At 53.5% G+C, this 24,320-nt stretch overlaps 2 protein-coding genes across 3 annotated transcripts in view; both read right to left on the reverse strand.

The window, feature by feature from the left end:
- The window catches only part of CUL9 (cullin 9), a 35,044-nt gene extending 22,129 nt beyond the window's left edge, over positions 1–12,915 (reverse strand). For both annotated transcript variants that reach the window (XM_020914078.2, XM_020914076.2), the window contains exons 1-11: positions 12,815–12,915; positions 10,471–11,104; positions 9,759–9,913; positions 8,916–9,428; positions 8,281–8,416; positions 7,951–8,144; positions 7,282–7,687; positions 6,672–6,864; positions 2,947–3,154; positions 912–1,108; positions 317–534 (exon numbers count right to left, since the gene is read on the reverse strand). In XM_020914078.2, the coding sequence (XP_020769737.2) occupies positions 317–534; positions 912–1,108; positions 2,947–3,154; positions 6,672–6,864; positions 7,282–7,687; positions 7,951–8,144; positions 8,281–8,416; positions 8,916–9,428; positions 9,759–9,913; positions 10,471–11,065 (2,815 nt within the window). In that variant the 5' untranslated portion in view covers positions 11,066–11,104; positions 12,815–12,915. The remainder of the gene's footprint in view (positions 1–316; positions 535–911; positions 1,109–2,946; positions 3,155–6,671; positions 6,865–7,281; positions 7,688–7,950; positions 8,145–8,280; positions 8,417–8,915; positions 9,429–9,758; positions 9,914–10,470; positions 11,105–12,814) is intronic.
- A 571-nt stretch (positions 12,916–13,486) lies between these two features.
- On the reverse strand, positions 13,487–23,210 carry SRF (serum response factor). Its single transcript, XM_020914202.2, has 7 exons — positions 21,857–23,210; positions 19,847–20,113; positions 18,549–18,810; positions 17,871–17,990; positions 16,587–16,778; positions 16,148–16,224; positions 13,487–15,918 (listed from the first exon to the last, which is right to left on the reverse strand). Exons 1-7 carry the CDS (start codon positions 22,370–22,372, stop codon positions 15,823–15,825), a joined length of 1,530 nt encoding a protein of 509 aa, XP_020769861.1. The 5' UTR covers positions 22,373–23,210; the 3' UTR covers positions 13,487–15,822.
- Between the last annotated feature and the right edge of the window lie 1,110 nt (positions 23,211–24,320).

A 24,320-nucleotide genomic window follows, 5' to 3' on the forward strand; every position in this document is an offset into this window, starting at 1 on the left:
AGGCCTCTCTAGAAGTCATTTCAACCAACCTTGCAGTGACCAGGAAAAGTGGACCGCACCCAGCCCAGACAGATGGAAGGCCTTTTATGTTTAAAGCCATACAGAGAAGACCAATCTCCCTGCACCTATCCTAAACGTCCCCTCTCCTCCGGGTCAGGAAGTCCTCCTTGAGACCTAACTTGAGCACGAAAGCCCTTATTCATTTCCTGAAGGGTCATCGTGCCTTTTCAGCAAGGAACCAGGGTGTAAACCTGAGCCCTCCTGGCCACGGGCGGGGACCAGCTCCTGAGCACACCCACTACCTCCACGATGGTACCTGCAGGCTCGGGGCTGCCAGGTGGCTCCGAGTAGCGATTGAGAAGCATCATGAGGATGGTGCGGGTGGTGGGCATGGGTTCTGTCCCCGGTGCTATGCCTGAGTGTCTAAACAAGGTATCTCTCAGCTCACGGGTGATGATCTGGTCTCCCAGAGTGTGGTGGTTGCACAAAAGTAGGTTGAGCAGGAGGAGGCCGTTTCTCACCGCGGAGGAGCACCTGGGAGGAGGATGGTGTCCCGGGAAGAAATTGAAAAAGAATGAATGTGAAGGAAGCAGGGAGCTAGCAGAGGGAGGAGCCCTGTGGCTGGGCACAGAGGGGTTCCAGGGGTCCCTCTGAGGCCAGACACCTGGTCTCTTGATCTTAGGTCATTCCTCCCAACCCCAGGAAAGAAGGACAGGGGTCTCTGATCTCTGAAACGTCCCTACCCTCAATCACTTGGCCTCTCTTCTAGCACCACCCCGAGAGGGCCAGGGCATTTCATCCAGAGGTGACAGTGGGAAGGGAGTTTCTGCGGAGCACATGAGCCCGGGGCAGGGGAGCGGCAGGGCATGGGTCTTAACAGGAGTCTGGCATTCGGGAGGGGAGATCCTGACCCCTCTGTGTTCAGCATCAGGACCACGGCAGCAGGGACAGTGAGGAGCAGGCTCTCGGAGTCCGGGCGGGTGGCCGAGTCGATGCTGGCGAAGATCTCCCTGGTCATCTGGGCATCAAACAAAGGGTGGACGGAGTCTTGGCCGGTGACAAACGTGGGGATCTCCGAGGAGCTAGTGATGGCCAGCATCTTCAGTGCCTGAGTGGGGGGTGTGGAGACACAGTCAGGAGTGGGCACAGCCTCCATGCAGAAGAGGGGAGAGAGCCGGGCTGCATTCTAGACCTCAAACTCTGGGGCAGCTGAGTTGTTTGCAAATAGAAATGAAAGAGGCAGTGATGGGACATCAAAGGCTTTAAAAAAAAAAAAAAAGAAAAGAAAGCCAGCCAGAAAACCCAAGGCTCCAGGGTAACCTGAGCCCGAAACTTCTCTCTGCCGGGACTGAAGCTCGGCTGTGCAGAGGTGGGTGGCCACCCGTCCGCAGCATCCCCTCCGGACGGAGCCCTTTCACAGCCTCAATGCATATTCAAGACTTTGCTTGAAGCCACCTTCCATCTCATTCAGTCGCTCCTCCCTTTAAAAAACCTCTCCCTCGAGTTCTGTAACTTCATGTCCTCCCAGTCGTCCTACCTCTCTGGAGTTCCTCTAAAGCCTGATCCCAACCACGGAAGTTCTGAGTCCCCCTTCTCCTCAAATTCTGCACCCCACCCCACTCCATGCAACCTCGGGCTCTCCCCCACTGCCTCTATCACCTGTATGCCAACACTCCCGCCCCCGTCCCCGGGCCGCCAAAGCCAGTATCCAGCCCGCCTGGATGAGGCTACTTGGGTTGCCTCACAGGCAGAGTGAGGCTGGAATTACAGGAAAAAATACTTGGAACGTGCAAATGCGTTGGCTGATTTTCAGAGAAACTGAAATTAGGATGAACACTAAACCATCAGAGTGGAGAAGGTCTTGGCTGCTGAAAGGGCTGACTCTGGAGAGGAAGTCTCATCGGGATGGAGGAAAGGAGAGCTTACTCCTCAGGACAATCCCCTGGTGAGAGCTGGACCCATCAAGCAAATGCCACCTAATAATGAAGTTTTCTCCCTTTGGCTACACTACCTTCCCCACTCCAAGCTGAATTCTGAACATCTTAAGTTATAAACAAAATGATGCAATTCTGTTATAGGGCAAGAGTTTGAGTTCAGAAGCATTTGGTCATGCACTTTGAAAGGATCAGGGAATTCTTTAAGCAGACCTGGTCTGTACTCAGAATGCTTGGCTGATCTGGGGAGAAGCAGCAGCAGGTTGGCCCCATAAAGGAAGAGCCTGCTGGCCTCCCCCAGACACAGACTGCCCCAAGAGCACCTGCACTCCAGTCCACTGGACTGCTGGCATCCATGCTCAGAACTGCTCTGGACAAGGCCTGCCTGTCCCCTCAGGCAGCCTCAGGTTAAACGGAGCACACACTGGCCAGGCCTCCCCACCAGCCTGCTCCTCTGTCTGCAGCACTCAGAAAGCTGAATCTTCCTCCCTGAACGAGGGCCTCCTCTCCCCACTCCCTAGGCCTGGGGTTGGCAAGGCTGCAATGCAATGCTGGCTTGGCTTTACCCACATCTGGTGAGGAGCTACTTTTTGTGTTCTGGGACCACTCAGATAAAATGGCTAAAAATTACTCTGTCACATCTAAAAATTTTGACTTTAATCAGGCAAAGTTGCACTAGGTTGTTAGCAAAAACCCCTGGAAAACTCAACATACCTAAAAATTCAACCTGACTTTCTCTGCACATCGCTTCCTCTTTCAGAGTTCCCCACTAGTGAAAGACCACTCCATCCACCCCTGCTGCTCAACTTTAAACCTGGGAGTCATTCTCAGAAACACCTTTCTCCCTGCCTCCACACAGGTGTTTTGTCTCCTGGACTGTCCAGCTGGATCTCCTCCATCCCAATGTCTCCTCCTTGTCTGAATTATCAGAGAACCTCCTCAAGACCAGCAGAGCCCACCCCTGACCTACCCACCCTGGTCATCACTCTACCGCCAGGCCCGGTCCACTCACCGCCAGCCCCGCCTGCTGCACCAAGACGGAAGTCTTATACTCTTGCATGCAGACCAGCACAGCGTAGATGCCACCCTCCCTGGCGAAGAGTGGGCGCCACTCGTGCTTGGTCATGAGCAGGTAAAGGAGCCGCAGAGCCAGCACCACCACCATCTTCTCTCCCACCTGGTTGGTCAGCAGCTCCACCAGCGTCTTCACCAGCTTCTCCCTGAGAGAGAAGAGACGTCAGGGTTTCCCATCCCAAGAGTCTCGCCTGACTGCCCATCCAAGCCAGTCCACGAAGAGGCAGTCCATCCCCCCTCACCCTCTCCATCCTACCATCCCCGCCTCAGGCTCCCTCCTGCTGCCTGCTCCTCTGCAGTCTGTCTGTCTCAGCTCTTCTCATCGAGTAGGCAATATAGCAAAAGGGTGATGAGCTCTGGCTCATCTTTTCAAATAAATCTATAAATTCACCATAATGTTAAATCAAAATGCCCAAACGGTGTTTCTGTTTTTGTTTTAAAAAAGGGCAGGGTTTCCCTGGTGGCTCAGTGGTAAAGAATTCACCTGCCAACAGCAGGAGACACGGGTTCAATCCCTGATCTGGGAAGATCCCACAGGTTGTGCAGCAACTAAGCCCGTGAGTCACAGCTATTGAACTCATGTTCTAGAGCCTGGGAGCTGCCACTACTGAAGCCCGTGTGTCCCAAAACCTGTGCTCCACAAAGAGAAGCCAAAGACAAAAGTCTGCACAGCAACTAAGATCCAGCACAGCCAAAATAAATAAATAAATAAATAAAATGCCCTCACCAAGAGAAAAATGTTTCAACTGGTCTACAAAAGATCTTAAAAAAAAAAAAAAGACAAGCCGACAAGTGCATAAGAGTATGGTAGCCTGCAGATACTCTTGCCCTCAGCCTTATGCTGACAAAGACTTTGTATTGAAATATTTTTATTTCTATTATGAATAAGCTATTTCATTATTGTTGCACACCAGATGATGCATCCTGATGTAAAATATAACTAAAATCAAGAGGGAAAAAAATGACAGATTTAGGCACAGAAAGAAAATAAAATAGGCAAGAATAGTCAAGGACTGGTTGGAAAGAAATAACTCTAGACTTGCCTACTACTTATCAAAATAAAACTTATAATAATTAAAACTCTGGAAATACAGCATAGCCAAACAGATTAGAAGAGAGATAAGGGCAGCATCTCAGCCAGTGAGGACAGCAAGGACCATGCAAAACGTGAGGCAGAGACATGTGGCTATCCTTCTGAAAAAAAGGAAGGCTGGAGCTCTGCTTCACTCCACTTGCAAAAATAGACTGCAAACAGATTTTAAAATATATGTGAAAAGTAAAGTCACAGATATTTTTAGGAAGTATAGGAAATATTTTTATAGTCCTAGAACGGAATAGACCCTCTTCAAACCTAGAAACCATTAAAAAAAAAAAAGTTGAAAAAGATAGCAGCACAAAAATCTAAAAGTTCAACATAATAAAAGATACTAGCCCCAAGTTAAGACCCTGGGCACCTAAGCTACAGAAAGGGTCAGGTGAAAACGCAGATCTGAAGGGAAGGATGCAGTGCCTGCAGAATCCCTGGGTCACAGTGAGCGTCTCAAGAGGGAAAAAGCTGGACTAACATTTTCCTGCCCTGGGGCAGAGATGGTGAAGTTGGTCTGGGAACTAGGAAGGAATGGAGGACAAAAAGACAAATCCTGAGAAATAATGCAAATAAAAGCACTGAGAAGGTTCTGTTTATCCCTGCCTTTTGTGTTGGACAACAGGGTTTGTTCTGGGGTTTCAAGCTCTGGAGGTGCAGGGATCCGGGGCCCAACAGAGCCATAACCCCACCCAGTGCCGATGGGAATCAGCGGTCAGAGCACTCATGGTCCCTCCCAGGGTAGAGCTGCTTTCCGTCTTCTCTCATGGGCCTTACGAGGACTACAATGTGAACCAAACGTATTTTAAATAGACAGCCCCCTCTCTGGAGCCCTGATTTACTGTAAACAAGTTAATATCCAGAGGTGATGTACACGAATAAACAAAGAAATATGTAAGGATGTTTACTAAAATGTTAACAGTGACTGTCTCTGCATAGAGGCTTTTCAGATGATTGTTATTCTCGTAATTTTCATTTTCTTATAGGAATCATATGTATTATCTTATATTCAGAAAATAAAGAAAATATGATTATAGAAGAGACAATATTTGGAACAGAAATAATGAATTAATATCCAGAATGCCTGAAAATCAATAAAAAAAGACAAAGACCCAAGAAGAAAATGGGCAAAGGATAAGAGTATTTATAGGAGAATACAAGAAGCACAAGCAAATATGCTTAACTTCTCAAGAAATTAAAGACAAAAAGATACCAATCACTTCAAAATTTTGTCAACCTGATAGGTTTTTGAAAATGATAATAGCCAGCGCTGGCAGATGCGAGGAAAAATAGACCCCTTAGAACACTGTGAGAGAACAGACTTGTAGTTGCCAAATGGGGGAGGAGGGTGGGAGAGGGGTGGACAGGGAGTTTGGGAGTAGCAGCTGCCAGCTATTATATATAGGATGGATAAACAACAAAGTCCTACTGGATAGCACAGGGAACCATACTCAGTATCCTCTAATAAAAGATAATGGAAAAGAATATGAAAAAGAATACACAAATGAATCACTATACTGTACAGCAGAAATTCACATAACATTGAAAATCAACTATATGCTTCAACAAAATAAAATTTACAAAATAAGGCTACATTTGAATTTGGATATAATCATATTGCAGAGTCCAAGGCAGCAGTGAGAACGAGGCAGCACATATTGCATGCAGACACACTGCGTGCAGGCAGAAAGCTGCAGAAACAGGCAGAGGGTGATCACATATACTAAAACTCAAATGCAGAAAACACACTAACAAATATAAGCCTCTAGAAAGTCTGAAGGATACGTGCTGGGTGGGATGTGTGACAACAGCAGTAAAATGGAACTCTGACTTTTCATTCTCTGGATCTTTTAAAATAAGAATGCAATGGTGTACTATTTGTAACTAAGAAGTATTTTTAAAAAAATTTAGGGGACTTCCCTGGTGGTCCAGTGGTTAAGAATTTGCCTTGCAATGCAGGGGATGTGGGTTCGATCCCTGGTCAGAGAACTAAGATCCCACATGCCAAGGGGCTTTAAGCCTGCAGACTACAACTACTGAGTCTGTGTACCACAACTAGAGAGTCCATGTACTGCACATGAGAGATCCTCCATGATGCAACGAAGACCCTGTGTGACACAACTAAGATCTGATGCAGCCAAATTAATTCATTAATTATTTTTTAATTTAATAGGAAGAAAGTAGAGAGAGAGAAAAAAATACTCAAAAGCCAAAAGGACCTCTATTTGAATCCTGATTCTATTATCTGTCACACTGGGCAAGTTACTTAAATTCTCTAAGCCTCAGTCCCTGACCCACACAGTGGATAAGAATAGCATCAGGTTTTCCTCTGGAGATGGGAGGATTTAAAGAGAGAATGCTTATAAAACTTTAAGCACAAGAGCCTGGCACAGAACAAGTGCTCCAAGAATATTAACCATCATATAGTCCACCTTCCTAATCAGTTACACCTCAAGCTGACCTTTCTTTCCCCGAGCCTTTCTAACTCTTGATCTCCTATCTCCTTCCCTCCCTACCACTATCCTCCCCCAACTGACAGCTTAAACCATAACCCCCACTTCCCTCCACAGGGTTCTAACCTCAGGAATCTGTCGGGACGGACCAGAGGGTGGTCTCGCTCTGTGACCTCCTCCACGGCCTGGGAGAGAGCGCAGAGTGCTGAGAGCTGCAGACTGGTGTCCAAGCTGGAGATCTGCACAGTGGCCACGACTGCTGCCACATACTGGTCCAGAGAGCTGCGTGGCCCAGGACCCCGCAAGGCTCTAATCATTTCTGAAAGTCATGACAGAAAGGCAGTGGCTTAAAAAAATAAAACTGTGGCATCTTCACCTTGGAACTCTCTAACGGTCAAGCCCAATTATCCTAGTGATGTTTGAACACCCTGTTCACTACTATAGCTTGCATCCAGAATGCTCCCAACTCTGTGTGAGGGATTTAATAGTCAGGCAATGAAGATGACGATATTCTAGAAAACGGACCCTCCTTTTCCAGGGACACTGAAGAAAGGCAGCAGTGACTGTACATAATCAAGGTCCAAGGAAGGAAAATGGATGCACACTTCCAATGCACTTTCTCATGCAGAAGTGATCTTGCTCCACGGCATGCCCTCCCCCGATGACCCACTTCTCTGGGGGGGGACCCAGGACTTGCTCCCACCTCTCTGCCCTCCCCTTCCAGCACCTGACTCACCACTGGCTGCCTCCTTCATCCCGGGAGGCAGAGCCATCCCCTCAGTCACCAGAAGCTGGTTGAACAGCTGCGAATCGCTCTGTGCCATGGGCGGCTCAGTTTTTCCCTTGACCGGCTCTGCCTCTGCCTTGAGGGGCTTGGCCTTCACTTTGGGGGACTCAGTCTCCTCCTCTGAGAAGTTGGCCTCTGACTTTGACTCCTCTTCAGGATCCGGGGTACTGGAGTGGCTTTGTGATGATGACAAGCCACTCAGAGTGTCGGGCTGCAGCCCGTACTTGGTGTAGATCTGGGAGTTGAGCAGGTCGCTGAGGGTGCTGCCCTCAAACCGATTCCTGAGAACCTGGAGCAGACCCTCTGCCATGGCCACGGAGACAGACATTTCACCCAGGGCCTTCTCATCCAGGATCTGCCAACAGAAAGGCTTGTACTTCAGGAAGGAGCCGACACCAAGGGCGTGGGGACAGTAGCAGGAGGAGGTGACACTTCCTGCCTCCTAGGCCCTCCCAGCCTTTGCCTCATCCCCAGGGAAGGATTCCTTGGCTCTCTAACCTCTAAGCTCTCTAAATTCACTCCACCCTCCCCTAGGCAGTCCCACAGGGTGAACTACCTTAGAGAATCCCAACTCTAACCCCACCCCAACCCCCACCAGGCATCTCCCATCTGTAATACCTCATCCAGGTTCTCCCGAAGTCTCTGGAAAATTGGCTGCTGCTCACATACATCCAACTTCTTGATGAAGAAGAGCAGCTCCCACCACTCAGCCTGGGTCAGGTAGCCCAGTTCCTCGTTCCTCTGAGGCTCGGGCTGGAGGTATGGCAAAGAGCAGAGCCCGTCCACTGGCTTCCAGTCCCAGGAGGGGAGTGCTGGGGAGACAGGCACGGGGGGGGCCTCAGCCTCCGCCGGGGGACTGGATGGATTCCTGCTCCTGGTCCTGAGAGGGCTGCATTCCGCCTGCTCCTCCTCTGTTCAGACAGTGTCCTTGTCCCCTCCCTGGCTCACCTGTGCCCAACACAGCAGCCCCCGCCCCTTTCTCCGCAGCCACTGAAGCCGTGTCCTCAGCAGTCTCCTCAGGATCCAGGATCTCCAGCATGTGCCAGTGCACCCAGTAGGTACGGCCCGTCGACTGCCAGAAGACCTGGTGTGGACAGAGGGAGACAGAGAGAAGATGAGAGAGGGCTCAGCCCTGAGAACCCCGTGCTGGGTAAGCTGGAGAGGATGGCCAGACCCAGGCTTGGGGCATGGAGCACTCAGGGGCACGCCGGGCTAGGCCTGGGAAATCTCCAACACACAAGGCTCCCTTTCCCAACCAAGGCATGCCCTGCTTCTCCTCTCCTCCTAACCCGGAAGGCCTCTGCTCCCACAGTCCCTCCAAGCCCACTGCACTGCCAGGGGTGGGGAAATCTGGATATATCAGTTCTGCTCCTGGTCAAGGGAGTTTCTCCTTGACCTCACAGCCCACCCACTCCTGCCAGATTTTCCCAGCCCTCCAACAGCCCCCTCTCCATCACTGATCCTCTTGAAAGCATTCCAGTTCTCTGGGGGCATTCTCCCTGGGTGTCCGGCCAGAGCCCCCAGTATGAAGCATGACACCCCAGCTCTGCCCCACACAGACCCCCGGCGGTGGCCCTGCTCACCTGCACAGGGGGCACGCCATTGTTGCTCTGCCGGAACTCGCCCTCGTCCCCCGCGCTGACCTCCTCGTAGTCATCCAGCATCCGCACTCGCATGCCCGGCTGCAGGGTCTGCTGCACATACTCACCGTAGCCACTAAGGCTGGAGAATTCAGCACGCTGGCGGAAGGCCCGCCCTTGCCTCCTGGGGGTCGCAACGATGGTGGGGAGTAAAAGGCTGGGGCTTGAAATGCTGGGCTGAAAGATGGACCGGGTCGGCCGGGGTGGCAACGTGCCCTGTTGGCTGAGGTTCCGGGCCCAGCCCATGCTCCGCACCAGCTCCGAGATAAGGTTGCCCACAGCCATACTGAACTCCAGCTCCCGCTGTCCCCGGCTCTTCTCCTGGCCCAAATCCTCCCTCGAGGTTGGGGAGCCTTGGTCTCCGGCCCCCTGCTCTGGACTGTTATTCAGCTGATCCAGCAGGGAAGTGACACACAAGTAGCGTTTCACCAGGGAGAAGAGCAGTTTTCCTGGGATCTGGAGGACACAGTCCATGGTGTAACTTCCTCTTCTCCCAGCTCCCGCCCCTCTCCTTTCCCTCGACATCAGACTCTCCAGAAAAGATAAAGGCCTCATCCCCACACCTGCAGTTCCCAAACGGTGACTTACATAAGAAACACCCAAGGAATGCCTTAAAACAGACTCCTGGGTTCTCATCTCAGAGACTCGGAGTGGGGAGGATAATATGAACCTTCATTTTAGTAGGTTCCCCAGGCGGCCCTGGCGCTGGTGCAGTCCTGAACCACATTTTCAGAAATCATGCCCTGGCCCTTGTACACAGCCTTTCCTACACAGCTGCAAGGGTACCTGAGGCAGGTGAATGCCCTCAAAGGCCATGCAGTGCTCCTCGGAAGACGTGGTCTCTGCGAACAGTTCCAGCAAAGTATAGCGGCTATCAAAATCCATGTGCTGCTCGATGCCGTCTTGTTGGCTCAGTGACAGAAGGACGTGAGCCCGACTTCCTGTAATGCACACCGGGTCCAGATCTTCTCCTCAATCCCCACTACGCTCCCCACATCACCTGACCCCAGACTGTCTATCCTTCACCCCAGAGGCTTTCAAACTTCTTTGTGACTGAGACTCCCAGGAACACACACATTTTACACAATCACCTGACACGAGTGTAAACTATGTGAAACTGAAACATACACTTCATGCTACAAAACTTACACAACTAAGTGCTCTGAGCTGATGTTTCACATTTTTTTAAAATGTTGGTTATAACCCACGAAAGTGATTTCACAACCAACTAACAAATCTCCAACCAGAACACATAAACTTATTCTCATTTCTTCTCTGCTACTTCCCTGAGAACAGACAGCTAAACCAGGTGCTATCATTCTATCCTGTTTCTGCACCTGTGATGGCTTATTAATCTACAGTTTCCCTTTGCAATGAAATTGATGTCTCCCAAATACTAGGTGCTCTTACAGAGCTGGGAAAGCCCTCCTCTTCCTGTTCTTACTCCTGCGGTCCCACTCTCTCCAGGGGCTCCCTTCTTCCCGTGGCTGTCTCTCACCAGCATCATGGGCTGCCAGGGCCTGCAGCATCTTGCCGGCACTCCGACGGATCTGAGGCTCAGGGTTGCACAGCATGTGCATGAGCAGGTCCAGGGCGCCCGTCTCCCTGAAGACCCTGGTGAGAGGTCCGATGCTGGCATAGGCGCTGAGCACGTGGATGGTGTGGAGCACAGTGGCCGTGAGGCTCGAGGTCCCACCTTCTGCCAGCTGTCGGGCAGCCCTGCGCACCAGTGCCCGCACGTCGGCCTCCATCTCTCCCATGGCCACGTCATCCAGACCGCCTGGGTCTCGGGGAAAGCTTGCTGAACCCCCAGCTGTCTCGTGCTGAGGTCCCTTAGATAACGCCCGTTCACCTAATAGCATGGGGCAGCTGGCATAGACCTCGGGGGCTGACAGCCACATGAGGATGTGCTCTGGCTTGCCCTCCTCCACACCCACTCTGCCCACTTCCCCACACCTCAGGACACTCCATCGGATCAGGTATTCAGGATGCCCATCCTGCCCAGGCCGCTGTCGAAGGAGCTCTTCGGGATATGCCTGTAGCCGGGGCCCCAAGGGCACCATGAGGTCCCCAGTGCGCCGTTCTCCCACCATCCTGACTTCCTGGGACACACAAGGAGAGAGACAGAGGCACTGTGGGAAAGAGAAAAATCTACGTGAAGGGGGTGGAACCTTGAGGCGCACACAGGGTGGGGGGTGATTGGTAGGCTGCATGGAATTTGGAGGCCAAAGAGAAAAGGCCAAGAATAGGATGGAATAAATAATCTAAACACACTTTGCGATTTGTAAGAGAAGGAGAACGAAATGAAAAACAGCGATAGGAGGAAATGGTTTCCAAAACGGAAGAAGTTACAAGAGAGGAGGAGAAGAAGAGAAAGCAAGATAATAAAAACAGCTGATGATTAATCAGGACAATTTGGGCAGAACAGGAGGGCGGCTGAGGGGTACAAGTCAGGACTTAGAAGGATGACATGGGTGAGCAGGTAGGACAGCAGCCTGTGAGATAGTGGGGCCAGAACAAGTCAGGAAAGTCAGGATGGGGGAAGGAGCAGGACAGGGAGCATAAATAACAGGTTAAAGCTGGAATGTGGGTATAAAGGGGTGGGTTGTGGCAGATATTAAGAAGAGAGACTAAAGGAGGCAGATGACTGGATGAGAAAAAGATATGAGAACATTGGGAAAGGGAGAGAGGACTAGGGATCCAAATAAAATTATGGGAGGAAAAAAACCAAGTCCCACCCTGTCCTTATGCTGTATGTATGGTAAAGGTCTAAGTCAAGTATATCTAGATGTAGGTAATAATCATGGAGTTGAAGGGTAGGGAATGAGGTCAGGAGACAGTAGAGGTATTAAGAGAGGCAATACGGTACAGATTCAGATAAATGGGACTCTGAATTCTTGCTCCTTCACTTCTTATATGTGTACTTTTGAACAAGTCACTTCATCTCTAAGCCTCAGTTTTCTCCTCTGCGAGATAATAATATTTAAACCCAACTTACAAAACTGTCATTAAAAACTTACTAAGATCACATATATAAAGCATTCAGAACAGCCTCTAGCATACAGTGAAAGTGCTCAGTAAACAGAATCTAATACTACTATTCTTAGTGAGGGAGAAGGTAGGAGCAGTCCCCAGGTAAGTAGAACGCTAACGTGTCAGAAGAAGATTATAAGTAGGTGCGGAGAGACGGCTATGTTAGAGTTCAGGGAAAGATATGAAGCAGCGTGGAGGCAACAGGGAATGGTGAGGATAAGAACGGACAGCAAACCCAAATGAAGAAATGGTGATCAGAGCAGGGGTCATGTTGGGTTACATGGATAGAGGATGAGAGCAGAAGAAAGGCGTGAAGAAGAGGGGAAAGACGGGATGTGGTTCTCAAAGGGGGTAGGGGTCCAGATAGCATGCGGGGGGTTGGGGGGTGGGGAGGAGCGCAAGACAGGTAGGTAACCAAGTGATGTGCAATGGACAACTGATGAGCAAGATGAAGTAACACAATCGGAAAGGCCTAAATGGGGGGAGAGGAAGGGTTGGAGAACAGGAGCAATAAACTGAGATGCGGAGGCGAGGTCTTGGTTGCGGGGATGAGACAGCAGGTAAGCGTAGGTGGCAAGTCAGGGACGAGCTTGCAAGCCAGCAGGGGCGGCGGGGGAGGCCCGCACCCGCCGCGAGAACTGGCTTGGGGGGCGGAGGAGGTAGGGGGGGCGCGGTCGGAGGAGGCTGACCGGACCGACCGAGCGAATCTCGGCAAGACCTGGCTCCTGTCGTCAGCGCCACGGAGAGTGGCCAAGGAACCGGGGAAGGGACGGGGCAGGGGCGGGGAGGGCGCAGAACTCTCCTCTCACCTCCCACCTCCCGGCTCGGCCCTCGCTGGGGCCCGGCGCCGGTCCCGCAGTGCTGGCCCCGCCTCCTCCGCGGCTCCCTTCCGGGTCACGCCACCAGCGCACGCATGCCCGGGCGGCTACGGGTCCCAACGCGGCCCACAGCGAGCGAGGCGGCACCGTGCGCCGGCGGAGCATGCGTAGTACCCGCGTCTGGGGGCGCGCTGCACGGGGAGCCTCGGGGGCGTGGTAGCCTGGCCCCTTTTTCCGCAGCCGTAGGCCGCCCTTTTCGTTCCAAAATCGGCTTTGAAGCCCTCCTTGCCCCTTACTGGGTCTGCCTTCTTCGTCTCCCACGAAAACGCAGACTCCCATCCTAGGGCTGTCCTCTTAGTTTGCTCTAGGTCACGTGGCCGTGAGTTTCCCAAACCCTAGGCTTTGGATTGGTTGCGTTCTTTTTCCTATTAATTAAAATTGCTTCTCTCTGTGTTGACCTAAGGACCTAGCACAGCTGGGGCTGAAGATAAAGGCCCTAACCATCACCCCCGATGTGTTCCTTAAGTCAAATCAGCAGAGTTCAACAGCCCAAAAGCACCCCTTTGCATTTCATTAAACAGACTCTTGTTTCTCAGAAGGTTTGTGCTCATACCTCCCTCCCTCCCTCCAATATGGGAAAAGAAAGGCAAAGAACCCACAGTCTGTGCACAAAAATGATACATTTATTGAAAGAGTATTTTTTTTCTTAATACAAAAGAAAGCTCTGTACATAGGACTGTGACCATGTCCACTATTCCTGGGTCAGCATCCCAGGGGAAGTAGAAACCACTAACATACACACCCCACATTCGCACACACACATTCACTCAGGCGCGCGCGCGCGCGCACACACACACACACACACACACACACACACACACACACACCCCAGAGCCACCAAGGAAGGGAAACACCAAGGGTCGCTGCACATAAAAATGCCACCTCATCCTTGACGCACGCATGTTCTCCCAAGGCCATGCTCACACGACACACATTATAAGCACTTTGCCTGATTCACTCACTGGGTCTGTCTTTTGTGGGAAGAGGAGGAATTCATCAAGGTCTCCTCCCCAGTGTGAGGGAGAGGGGAGTGAGTGAGTGATGGTGGAGTGAAAACAAGAGTAGAGAAAAGGGGCTGGGCAGTTGCAGACCTGAGTCCCAAGCTCCCCCACTCTCTGACCCCTGATTTGCCATGCCCCAATCTGTAAGCCACCCATAAGCCCCCTGCTATCTTCTGGGGAAAGCCAGAAAGATGGCTTCCATCTTGGCACCCCAAACTGGGGCAAGACAGCAAAGGAGGTTAGAGGTCCGGAGGTTCTCAAACATGTGGCAAATCATCCCCATGATAACTAGGCTGTGTGTAAAAACTTCCCCCACCCCTTCACCTAATCACAGAAGCAGGCTTATTTCTACTCAAGGCAGACCTAAGGGGTTAATAAAACTCCACCCACCCCCCACTGCCCTGTTCTGAAAAAGCTCCCTCTCTGATACAGGTGGTGAAGGTAGGCTCTGACACAGGGTAAAAGACCCTCCCCCCTATGTTGGCCCACCCTCAAGATCTACCCCAAAGGGGGCAGAGGGGGTGGGGCACGGCCCTGTACAAATTACATAAATACTGAGGTTACACTTAGAAAAATAAAGTCATTTTCTTCAAGGCTTTTTGTCTTAATTTTAAAAAGTTACAGTAGCTGCTCACTCCCTGGGAGAGCTGCCATTTCTGGCTCCCCTAACCCCACACTCAGCCCAAAAGCTGCTCCCAATTCTTCTGCCCCCCAGTCCTGCCTCTCGCCCCCTCCCAGACCCCACCCTGCTCACTGCAACTTGGGCCCCAGGCAGCTGCAGGCCTGGGGGCGCGCAAGGCTGCAATGCCCATGTGTGTGGCACAAATGAAGTCAGTTGCCTCTGACACCCTCCCACCCCCCACCCACATTTGGTCTCCCTCTTCCCTCTCCCTAGCAACAGCCCTGAAGGGCAAAAAGAGGCCCAGAGCTGTGGGTCGCCCTCCCCACCCCGTTGGGGCATGGCCTGAGGGCCCCTCCCCCGGTTTTCTCCTGGAAACAACCCAGGACCGGGCAATCTCCCCCCCAACACTGGCGAGCCCCAAGCTCATGGGGTGGCTCTGTCCCCAGAGGCCCAGCCAGTTCCGGGGAGCCTCAGGGCTCCCCAGGGAAGGGGAGCTTGGACAGGGAGGGGGACGAGAAAAACGCCATAAAAAAAAGTTAAATATTTTAAAAATATATATTTATAGATTTGTTTTCACTTCGTCTCCTCAAATAAAAAGTTCAAAATCAACTTTAAGTAAAGCAGCTGGGAGGAGAGGGGGGAAGACACGGGGAGAGGGAACACGGGTGGTTCCCTCCAAGCCAGCAGCCCCTGGAGTTCCAAACGGAGCGGCAGGGCAGGGCAGGGCAGGTCGCCCTGGGAATCTGCTGTGCTGGCGCACTGGCCCCGCTGCTCAGGAGCTGTAGGGGCTACGGGCACGGCTTGAGGGAAGAAGCCCCATCTCCCCAGCTGGCTCCCTGAGGGGCAGGGGGCGGGCTCTTCTGACCCAGCCTGTGGCAGACACGGTGCTGACTTGGGGTCAGCAAGGAGACTGGGGAGCGGCCCCCCGAACTGCTTCCTCAGGGGGACCCAGTGCCTAGTCCCACAGAGACCTGTGTGTGTGGTGGTGGTGGGGGGCACGGTCCCATCGGGTAAGCTAATACTCATGGCAAACATGGAGCCAAGCTGGCAAGGGGAGTCTGAGGAGGGAGGGCAGCCCCACCATCAACAGAAATGGGAGGCGGAGCTAGAGCGGGGCAGGGGGCGGGAGGCCGGGGTGGAGGGCAGGCTGGCCCGTTTCTTTGGCTGGAGTGAGAGGGCTCAGTCCTGTGGCTGCCCACGCTCCTCCCCGCCTCCCTCCTGCGGCCCGTCAACATGTGTGTAAAGAAAACGTGAAAAGGCAACAATAAATAAGTGGTGCCGTCCCTTGGGCCATCTGTCCAGGGCGGCAGGGCGGATCAGTCACTCTTGGTGCTGTGGGCGGCGTCCAGGTTCACCACCTGTAATTCGGTGAGGTTGCTGCTGCTCCCGGCCTGCTGCCCTATCACAGCCATCTGGAGGGAAGGGGGTGTGTGAGGAGGAGGTGGGGGGCTGGAACTGACCGGCCAGCTCAGGCTACCCCCTGCCTGACCGCCCGCCCGCCTGCCAACCACCCAGGCCTGACCAGGAAAATAGACGGGCCTCCCGCCTAAGGGTCTTGGCTTGGACCACCCCGTAATGAAATTCCCCAAGTCAAGATAAAGAAGAGGCTGGCTGGCTGGACTGGAAGGTGCCCCCACCTACCTGGTGAAGCTGAACTGCAGAAACTGGGATCTGCACTGTCCCAGATGGTGCTGTGAGGAACACCTGGGGGACGCCACCTGCATGAGATAACCATAGGAGAGACTCAAATCACTTGCTCAAGAGAAACTTCCAGATCTTGGAGGTGTGATGGTAAGTGCACAAGTTGACTGGGTGAGTCTCAGATGTAAGTGCCCAAGGGTGAGTGTCCAAATGTGTCAAGTGTGCATGTAAGTGTGGGTGTTCGAGTGTGTGTGCAAGCATCTGTGTGTATATACATATATGTGTGAGCATCTGGTTTGGGTATGTGTGAGCGTGTGCATGTGAGTTGAGGGGAGACATGTGAGTGTGTGAGTGTGTGAGTGTGTGTGTGTGTGTGTGTGTGTGTGTGTGTGTGAGGGAGGAAATGGTCCTCCTTTCTGCAGCCCTGCCCCTGACTCACCTTGCTCCTGGACCTGGCTGTGGGACACCTGCATGGTGGATGGCGCCTGGGAGAAGGCATTGAGCACAGTGAGGCTGCCATCAGCCAGGCCCGAGGTGGGCGCATACATCACCGCATGGGGGCTGGGGTACATCATGTGGCCGCCCACAGTTGTGGGCACAGATGACGTCATGATCGTGGCAGGCAACGTCACTGGCAAACACAGACACACATCAGGGAGGTCGGCACTGGTGCTGACTGAGAGCCCCCATCCCACCCCCAGGAACTCCAGGCCTCCAGAGCCCTCCTGCCATTTCCCAGGTCGAAACCTAGACAAAGCTCCTTCCTCTGTTCCCTGTCATCGACTGATAAAAGCCTTATTTTTTGCTTGAACACAACCGCACCAACCTTTCAGTGTATCCTATCACATCGTTCTATTCGATTATCTATCTGCTTTGTTCCAAGACCCCAAGGCCCTGGGAAAAATAAAGATTACAATGACTGACCCAAGCCAAGGAGACTCAGATACTCTTCTCTGAGAGAGAACCTCCACCCCATTTCTCATCCGTTCTTACTCCTCCTCCCTCTTCCTCAACATGCGGCTAACAGAACCAGCTTTTAAACAAGCATTTCTCCAATGTTAATGTGTGTACAGCCACCGGGGGATCTTGTTTAAAGTGCAGATTCTGAATCAGTATGTTTGGAGTGAGGCTTGAGAGTCTGCATTTCTATCAAGCTCCCAGGTGATGATGGTCCTCCTTCCACAGACCAAACTTTGTGTAACAGGGTTGTGATTAACAAGAACTTCAAAGTAATTTTATTTTGAAAGTGTCTCATCATTTCTAAAATGACTAGAAAAAATAAATAAAAAAGAAAAAATAAATAAATAAATAAAATGACTAGAGACATGGAGGGGACTTATGATTACTCAAAAGCTAGGATACCCTCCCACAAGGAGACAAGTGCTCTGTAAATACTTCCTGGCAACTGAGCAAATGTGTGTCTGTGGGAAAGGAACTTCTTTCAGGGCCTCAGGCTTTTCACGTGAGTGAGAAGGAGAGTGACCTCAATGGTCCTTAATTTCTTCCTGAAATTCACAGCCCCACTGCAGGGCAGGATTCAAAGCCAGCCATCCTCACCTGACTTTCTCATAAGGATTAGGGAAAGGGTTAGTTAACCCAAAAGCCTCAGTCTCCACATTAAGAAATTTGCTGACCTTAGTTACAAGATGAATAATCCCGGGCACCTGCTGCTAGGCCTCATGAATGAGGCAGGGCAGGGAGGTGACAGAGTTTCAAGCTATACCTGTCCCGCTGGAGGAGGTCTGCGTGAGGTCTGTGCTGCTGTCGCGAGAGGGAGACGCTTGCTGTGGGGCCTGGTGCACCTGAATGGCCTGCACTGGGACCTGCTGGGCCACTGCCCCACCTGTAAGACACAGAGACTTACTCGTGCTCTGTCCTACCCACCCACCACCTTTACCAAGCACCCTCAAACACCCCCAGGCCCAAGGGGCTGACATTCTATCCCCAACTCCCATCACTGTCCTTCCTGAGAGCCAAAGAGGCCCCTGAGATCCAGAATCTTATCTCCAGGGGCTTCCATACTCTGTTCTTGCCCTTCCCTCTTTCTCCTGCCCCAGACCCTGCCTCTCCCCTCTTTGATTGACACAGGAGCAGGCACCCATCCATCAAGGACACGATCTGCCTTCCAGTCAAGGTAGGGAAGTGGTAGAATGTCTGCTGTCCCTGTGGCAGTGGGGGCACAGAGCTGGGCTTGCTAGGCAAGACCCGAGTGTATGGTGGAAATTTACTGACAAGGACAGTTCAAGTCCCAGGGGGGAGAGGCATGCCTACCAATGGGACATAAGAGGCTTTTCTCAGGCTCTGGCCCCTGTCCACCCTCCTTCTAAGTAAAAAAAGACCTTCTTCTTGCACCAGCCCTAAACCCACTCTTAGCATGCTCAGTTTGCCCCTTGTGACTCACTGGGCATGAGGGTGAAGCTGGTAGGCAGCTGCATGAGGCCTCCGGAGGAAACGGGGCCACTGCCTGTACTCTTCAGCACAGTCCCGTTGGCACTGCTGACAGCGCTGGGGCTGACGCTAGCAGACACTGGTGCCAGGTAGTTGGTGATGGGAAAGGAGGGGCCGCTGCTAACTTGCATGGTGGTAGAGGTGCTGGGTGCTGTCTGGATGGTGGAGGTGGTACCCGGCAGGTTGGTGACGGTAAACGCCGGCTTCAGTGTATCCTACACCCAGAGTAAAGATGGAGTGGTGAGCCTTTCCCAGATCCTGCTTCTGAGATAGGTTTTTCAGTTTTTCAGGGAACTTAGGGTTTGAGAGCGATCTTGAGGGGTCTGGCAATGAAGCATCAAAGACTATTCATTCAGCAAAATGTCCTGGGAATAAACTAACCCTCCCACTAAAAGATTGGGGAGTCTAGAACACTGACTCTCCCCTCAGGGAGCCTTTGTTCTTAGAAGAAGGAGAAAGCCACGAGATGAGAACCAAGCCCAGAGAAATGAGGGGGTTCAGACCCTGGAGGTGGGTCAGCGCTGGACGTTGGCGAAACAGTGGAGCTCCAAGCCCCTGATTGGCGGAGGCGTTGCTAAGGCAAACAGTGCCGCTTCCTCCGATTGGCCAGTTCGTGAAGAGCCACCCGGAAGGTGGAGCTCCCCAGAGCAGTAAGGGGAGGAAGCCCCGCCCCCCTCCTAACCGGGAAAAGGAAGGGGGAGGCGTAACCAGGGCCGGCATCCCTAACAGCCGAGTGAATACACTCCCTAACGTGCGCAGGCCCGGACATCCTGAAGAGGCAGGCGGCTGGCTAGTAAGGTATTCTCCAGCGTAGCCAATCAGCCGGCCTGCTGACAGTGCTGGCTTCCCAGGACCCTGGAACCCATAAGTGCTCCCTTCCTATTCCCGGGCGACCCAGTCAGCCAGGAGGGCAGGGCTAAGCGACGCCCCCGCCCCCAGCAGGGAGACAGCTGGCGGGAGGAATGCAAGAGCCCTGCCAGGCAGGCGGGCTGCAGGCGGGAGGCCGGCGTGGAGCCGGAGCCGGCCTTATATGGGCACGGAGGCCGCCCGCTTATCTAGGGGGCCGGCCTCCTGTCAGGATAGCGAGGATGGACACCTGTACCTTAAGATGCGGGGCACTAACCCGGCTCCACTCCACATCAGTAGGCACCTATCCACCTGTCCAGGCCAAGGGAGAGAGACCCCTTCTTCCCCTCTCTGCTGGTCAGGTCCTTCCCCTTCCATCCCCTCAGACAGGAGACCCAAACACACCTTGGTCTCCCCACTGCTGTCGGACTCCGACACCTGGTAGGTGAGATCTGTCTCTTCAAAGCCGGTGGCACTCATTCTCTGGTCTGTGGTGGGGTCTGAGCGGGGTGGAGAGTCTGGCGAGTTGAGGCAGGTCTGAATCAGTGCCTTGCCAGTCTCACTGGTGATCATGGGCTGCAGTTTGCGGGTGGCAAAGGTATACACATGGCCTGTCTCACTGGCCACCAGCAACAGCACCTGTGTCCCTGTCAGCGTGGACAGCTCATAGGCCTGGGGGTAGGGGGGAGGAGATGGGTAGAACAGCAAAATGTTTAATTGCTACCTTCCTTGGCTAGTAGGAAAGAGAGGGAAGTACACAATGATTTCAAGTTCCCACTCCCATAATGACCTTGCTCTCCAGCGACTCTAAGGGGGTCCTGTCTGAAGGATATCTGAAGGTTAGCTGAAGAGTAGAAAAACCCCATGCTCCTCCTTTGAGGAACAGCCCCACTGACCAGCAGAGACCCCAAGCAAATAGTCACAGCTCCTGGTGACAGAGCATATAACCTCAGCAGACACAGAGTGGCCCAGGGAGCTGCTCCTCACTACAGCTTGGTGCCAGAGCCTCACGAAGAGATGGCTCCCACCACCTCCTCACCGTCACAGGGACCAGGATGAAGTCGCTACTACACTGAGTATCACATAGATGTCAGGGATAAGGAGCCACCTAAACTCGAAATGTCCCATATTTCTTTCCAGAAACTGCATAGGCACTAACCTGTTGCCATTTTGTACTGCTCTATAAGACTCTGCTCCCCCTTTTCACTTTCTTTGTCTTGAGGCAACAGTGTCTGGAGTGATGGGAGATGGCAGCTAGATTAACAACTATTACCCTGCCATAATACCGACTCAATGGGCACGAGTTTGAGCAAGCTCTGAGAGTTGGTGATGGACAGGGAAGCCTGGTGTGCTGCAGTCCATGGGGTCACAAAGAGTCAGACACTGAGTGACTGAATTGACCCTGCCATAAAGCCAGGAAGGGGCCTTCAAGGATGGCCCCATAGGTGGCATCCTCACTCCCAATAAAGTTCCACAACCCACTGGAAGCAGCCTTGGTTTCTATATGGGATGGATATAAACACCAGCCAATGTTTCCAGAGTTCGAGCTTTTCGTTTCCCATTTCCTCTGCTTGCATCCCTTCCCGTATCTTCTATAGCCCAAAGACTACTCCTTTCCTCATTCTTTTCACTGGATAATCAGCTAGAAGAGGAGGCATTACTAGGTACCTCTGCAAACCTTCTCCCCAAACTCCGTGCACCGATTTTTCCCTAGGGCTGGACATCCCACTTATGCCAAGGGCAAATGGTTCTGAGGCCTGTCCTGCAGGGAGTGTGCCGGCTTCCAGTAGATGCACGAAGACCCATGGTCATCGCAGGACTTGGTTTCTGATGCTCAGGGTAGCATCCGTTTTCCTGCCCTGCTCCCTTAACTGGGGCTCTTGAGCCCCATTCGGTCATCAGCCCTGCCCGTCCTTCCAACCAGCACCACTCTAGCGATGCCCACCTTCCTCCCACACATGTTCGATCATTGTTGTTATACAGATCCAGCCTCCTCTCCCCCATACCTTCTCATCTGTTCCCCGCTTTTCCGGCACCTTCCCAGGAACACCAGAGAGCACTGGACCTACTGACCCCTCGGTCTCATTCACCACCTCCCCTGGAGCCCCGCAGCCTCCCATCACCACTCTTCACTCCTCCGCTCTGCAAGGGCCCGGTTCCTCTCTCGCACCCGTCACTCCCACTCGGAGCCTTTCCTCGCTTTTCCGGACATTCGCGGCATCTCCCCTCTCCCCACATTTCCCTAGCGGCCCCTCCCCTTTCACCCTCCCGGGGCAACAGTCAACCCCTCCCACACACCTCCTGCGGACTCGCCGCCTCTCACCTCCGCCTCGGCTCTGCCTTCCTCCCGGGCTCCCCTTGCGCGTCCCCACCCTCCCGGGCTCCCGTTGGCCGGCCAGCCTCCCAGCCCGGTACCTTCTTCATGATGCCCGTCTTCCTCTTGCTGAAGGTCGTGTAGCGCCGCAGCTTGTTGTCGATGAACTCCATCTTGATCTTCACGCGGCCCCGAGTCTTCTTACCCGGCTTGGCCCCGCTCACCGCGCCGCTCACTGGCCCGTAGCCCCCCGTGGCCGCCGCCGCCGCCTCAGGCCCACCGACCACCACACCGAGCTCCATCTCGCTCAGGCTCCGCTTCAGGCCGCGCCGCTCGGCGCCCAGCTCCTCCTCTTCGCCCGACTCCGAGTCACCCTCGCTGCCGCTGTAGAGGGCCCCCGCGGTGGGCGCCGGGGTGGTTGTCGCTGCTGCTGCAGCCTCCCGCTCAAGGCGGCCCGGCCCGAGCCCCGCGCCGTTCCCGGGGACCCGGCCCCCGTTAGCCCCTCTAGTCCCGCCGCCTCCACCGCCCGGCCGCCCCGTCGGCGTCCGGTTCAGGCTGCCCCCCAGGGCTGAGCCCCGGCCCAGCGCCGCCGCGGCCCCAGCTTGGCTCGGTAACATGGCGCTCAATGCAGGAGGGCGGACGGGCAGTCAGCGAGGAATCGGAGCCGCCGCCGCCGCCGCCATCGGCTTCCCGGCTCAACCCGGTGCTCCCGCTGCTGCTAATGCCGCTATCTCTGCCGCCGCTACCGCTGCGAACCCGGGGCCCCTGCACGCCCGGGCCGACTTGGGCCCTCACTTTCCTGCCCCTGTGGCCCGGGTTGCCCCAGGCCGCGCGGAGCGCCCCCTGTCCGTACGCTAGGGCGGCGCGCCCGGCGGCCGTCAGCGTCCCCCGGGGGGCAGGGGCTGCCGGCCGCGGCCGAGACGGCGGGTGGAGGGGGCCGGGACCACGCGCTGGCGGCGAGGGATCCCCCGACCCTTCCCCCCATATAAAGAGATACAATGTTTCCTTTTATGGCGAGGCCGCTCCTTATATGGTGAGCCCCTGCACCCCCGCCCCATTGGTCCGCGGTTCCGGCACCTCCGCTCCCCATTGGCCCACAGGGGGTGCTTATTTGCATAGACATACCGAACTCGCTGCTGTCATCCCGCGTCAGACGGCGACTCCAAAAGGGGAGGAGCCGACGCCTCTTAAAGGAACAGGAGAGGAGGTACGACTCCGCCCCCCTGGCCAGAGAATGGTAGAGAGAATTGGGAGGAACCTGCAGAGAGGAAGCCTGGAAGAGCACTGGAGCAGTCTTGCGGAGAGGGAGCCGCACTGGGAACTCGGCGCTGCAAGGGCTGGAAGCCAACACTGGGATAGTCCCTGAGTGGACTGTGTGGATTGCAGTAAATTATATGCAGCCCAAATTCCCAGGGAGTGCAGGGATTAAAGCACTTCCCCAAGCCTTCCTGAGGGAGTCAACGTTACTGGCCGAGCAGAGGAGGCTTGGGTCCCCGCTGTCCAGACTTGTCTCGCCGCGCGGCCTCTCGGCTCCACCAATTCCCCTCCCCCCAGCCACTTCCTTTCCCTTTCCCTCTCTTTTCAAGGAGACGACACTTTCCCACCAGGACGGCTCCCCTCTCCTCATTCATCATTCTCTATACTGGTTGCGGGGGGCGGGGATCTTTGGCAGACGTACATCTGGAAAAGACCCGGGGAGACAGTCGGCCTCCCGGTCGCAATGGGGGCAGGGAGGAGAGATGAAGATCTGTGAAGACTTCCAGCTGCGGGCTGGACTGGGGGAGGGGGTGGTCCCAGGGATAAAGCCCACCCCCAGCCGGTGCAGAGGCCTGGGAAAAAGTGTAGAGGAGCAGAAAGTTTAAGCAAGCAAGTGCACACATGCGCGGCGCGCACACACACACACAGTGCAACACACACACCAACAGAAAGTTTAATCAAGTGCGCACACGCGCGGCACACACACACACACACTGGAACACAGTGCAACACACACACCACGCGCGCACACACTGCAACACACAGACACACAGACACACACACACACACCCTTCTCTTGAAAACCATGAAAAGCCCATGGTGGGGGGTGGGGCGGAGTTAGACTGGAGTGCTGCAAAACCCAGGTTTACAGTCTGGGTCTGGTTCTCAACTACAAGGCAGTGAAAGTGACTTGAACTTCACTATTACAGAAATTATTCAAATCTGAAAGTTGCCCTGCTCCTGGAAACAAGTGTTTGACCTCTCCAAACTCCACATGACTTCACTGTTGGTACCCATCCCTCAAGGTTCTTAATAAAGATGAGATGAGATACAGATTAAAGTGCAGTGGTGGTCCAAGTGGTGAGGTGATTGGGAGAGAGTGATGATTCCCACCTTAAAATTACTGTAAAGATTAAATAAAGCAGTCGGTGGTGAATCAAGTAGTAGTGATAAGTATATTTAGTATATATTTAGTATACGGCAATTTAGCATACTGCATCCAGCATGTAAATTATTAATTTAATGGGTCTCACAAAAAAAAACCAAGAGTAAATATTCTTGTTTACTTCTCTTTGCATTATTTTTAGT

Source organism: Odocoileus virginianus, chromosome 27 (genome assembly GCF_023699985.2).
Source record: "Odocoileus virginianus isolate 20LAN1187 ecotype Illinois chromosome 27, Ovbor_1.2, whole genome shotgun sequence".
NCBI classification, from domain to species: Eukaryota; Metazoa; Chordata; class Mammalia; order Artiodactyla; family Cervidae; genus Odocoileus; species Odocoileus virginianus.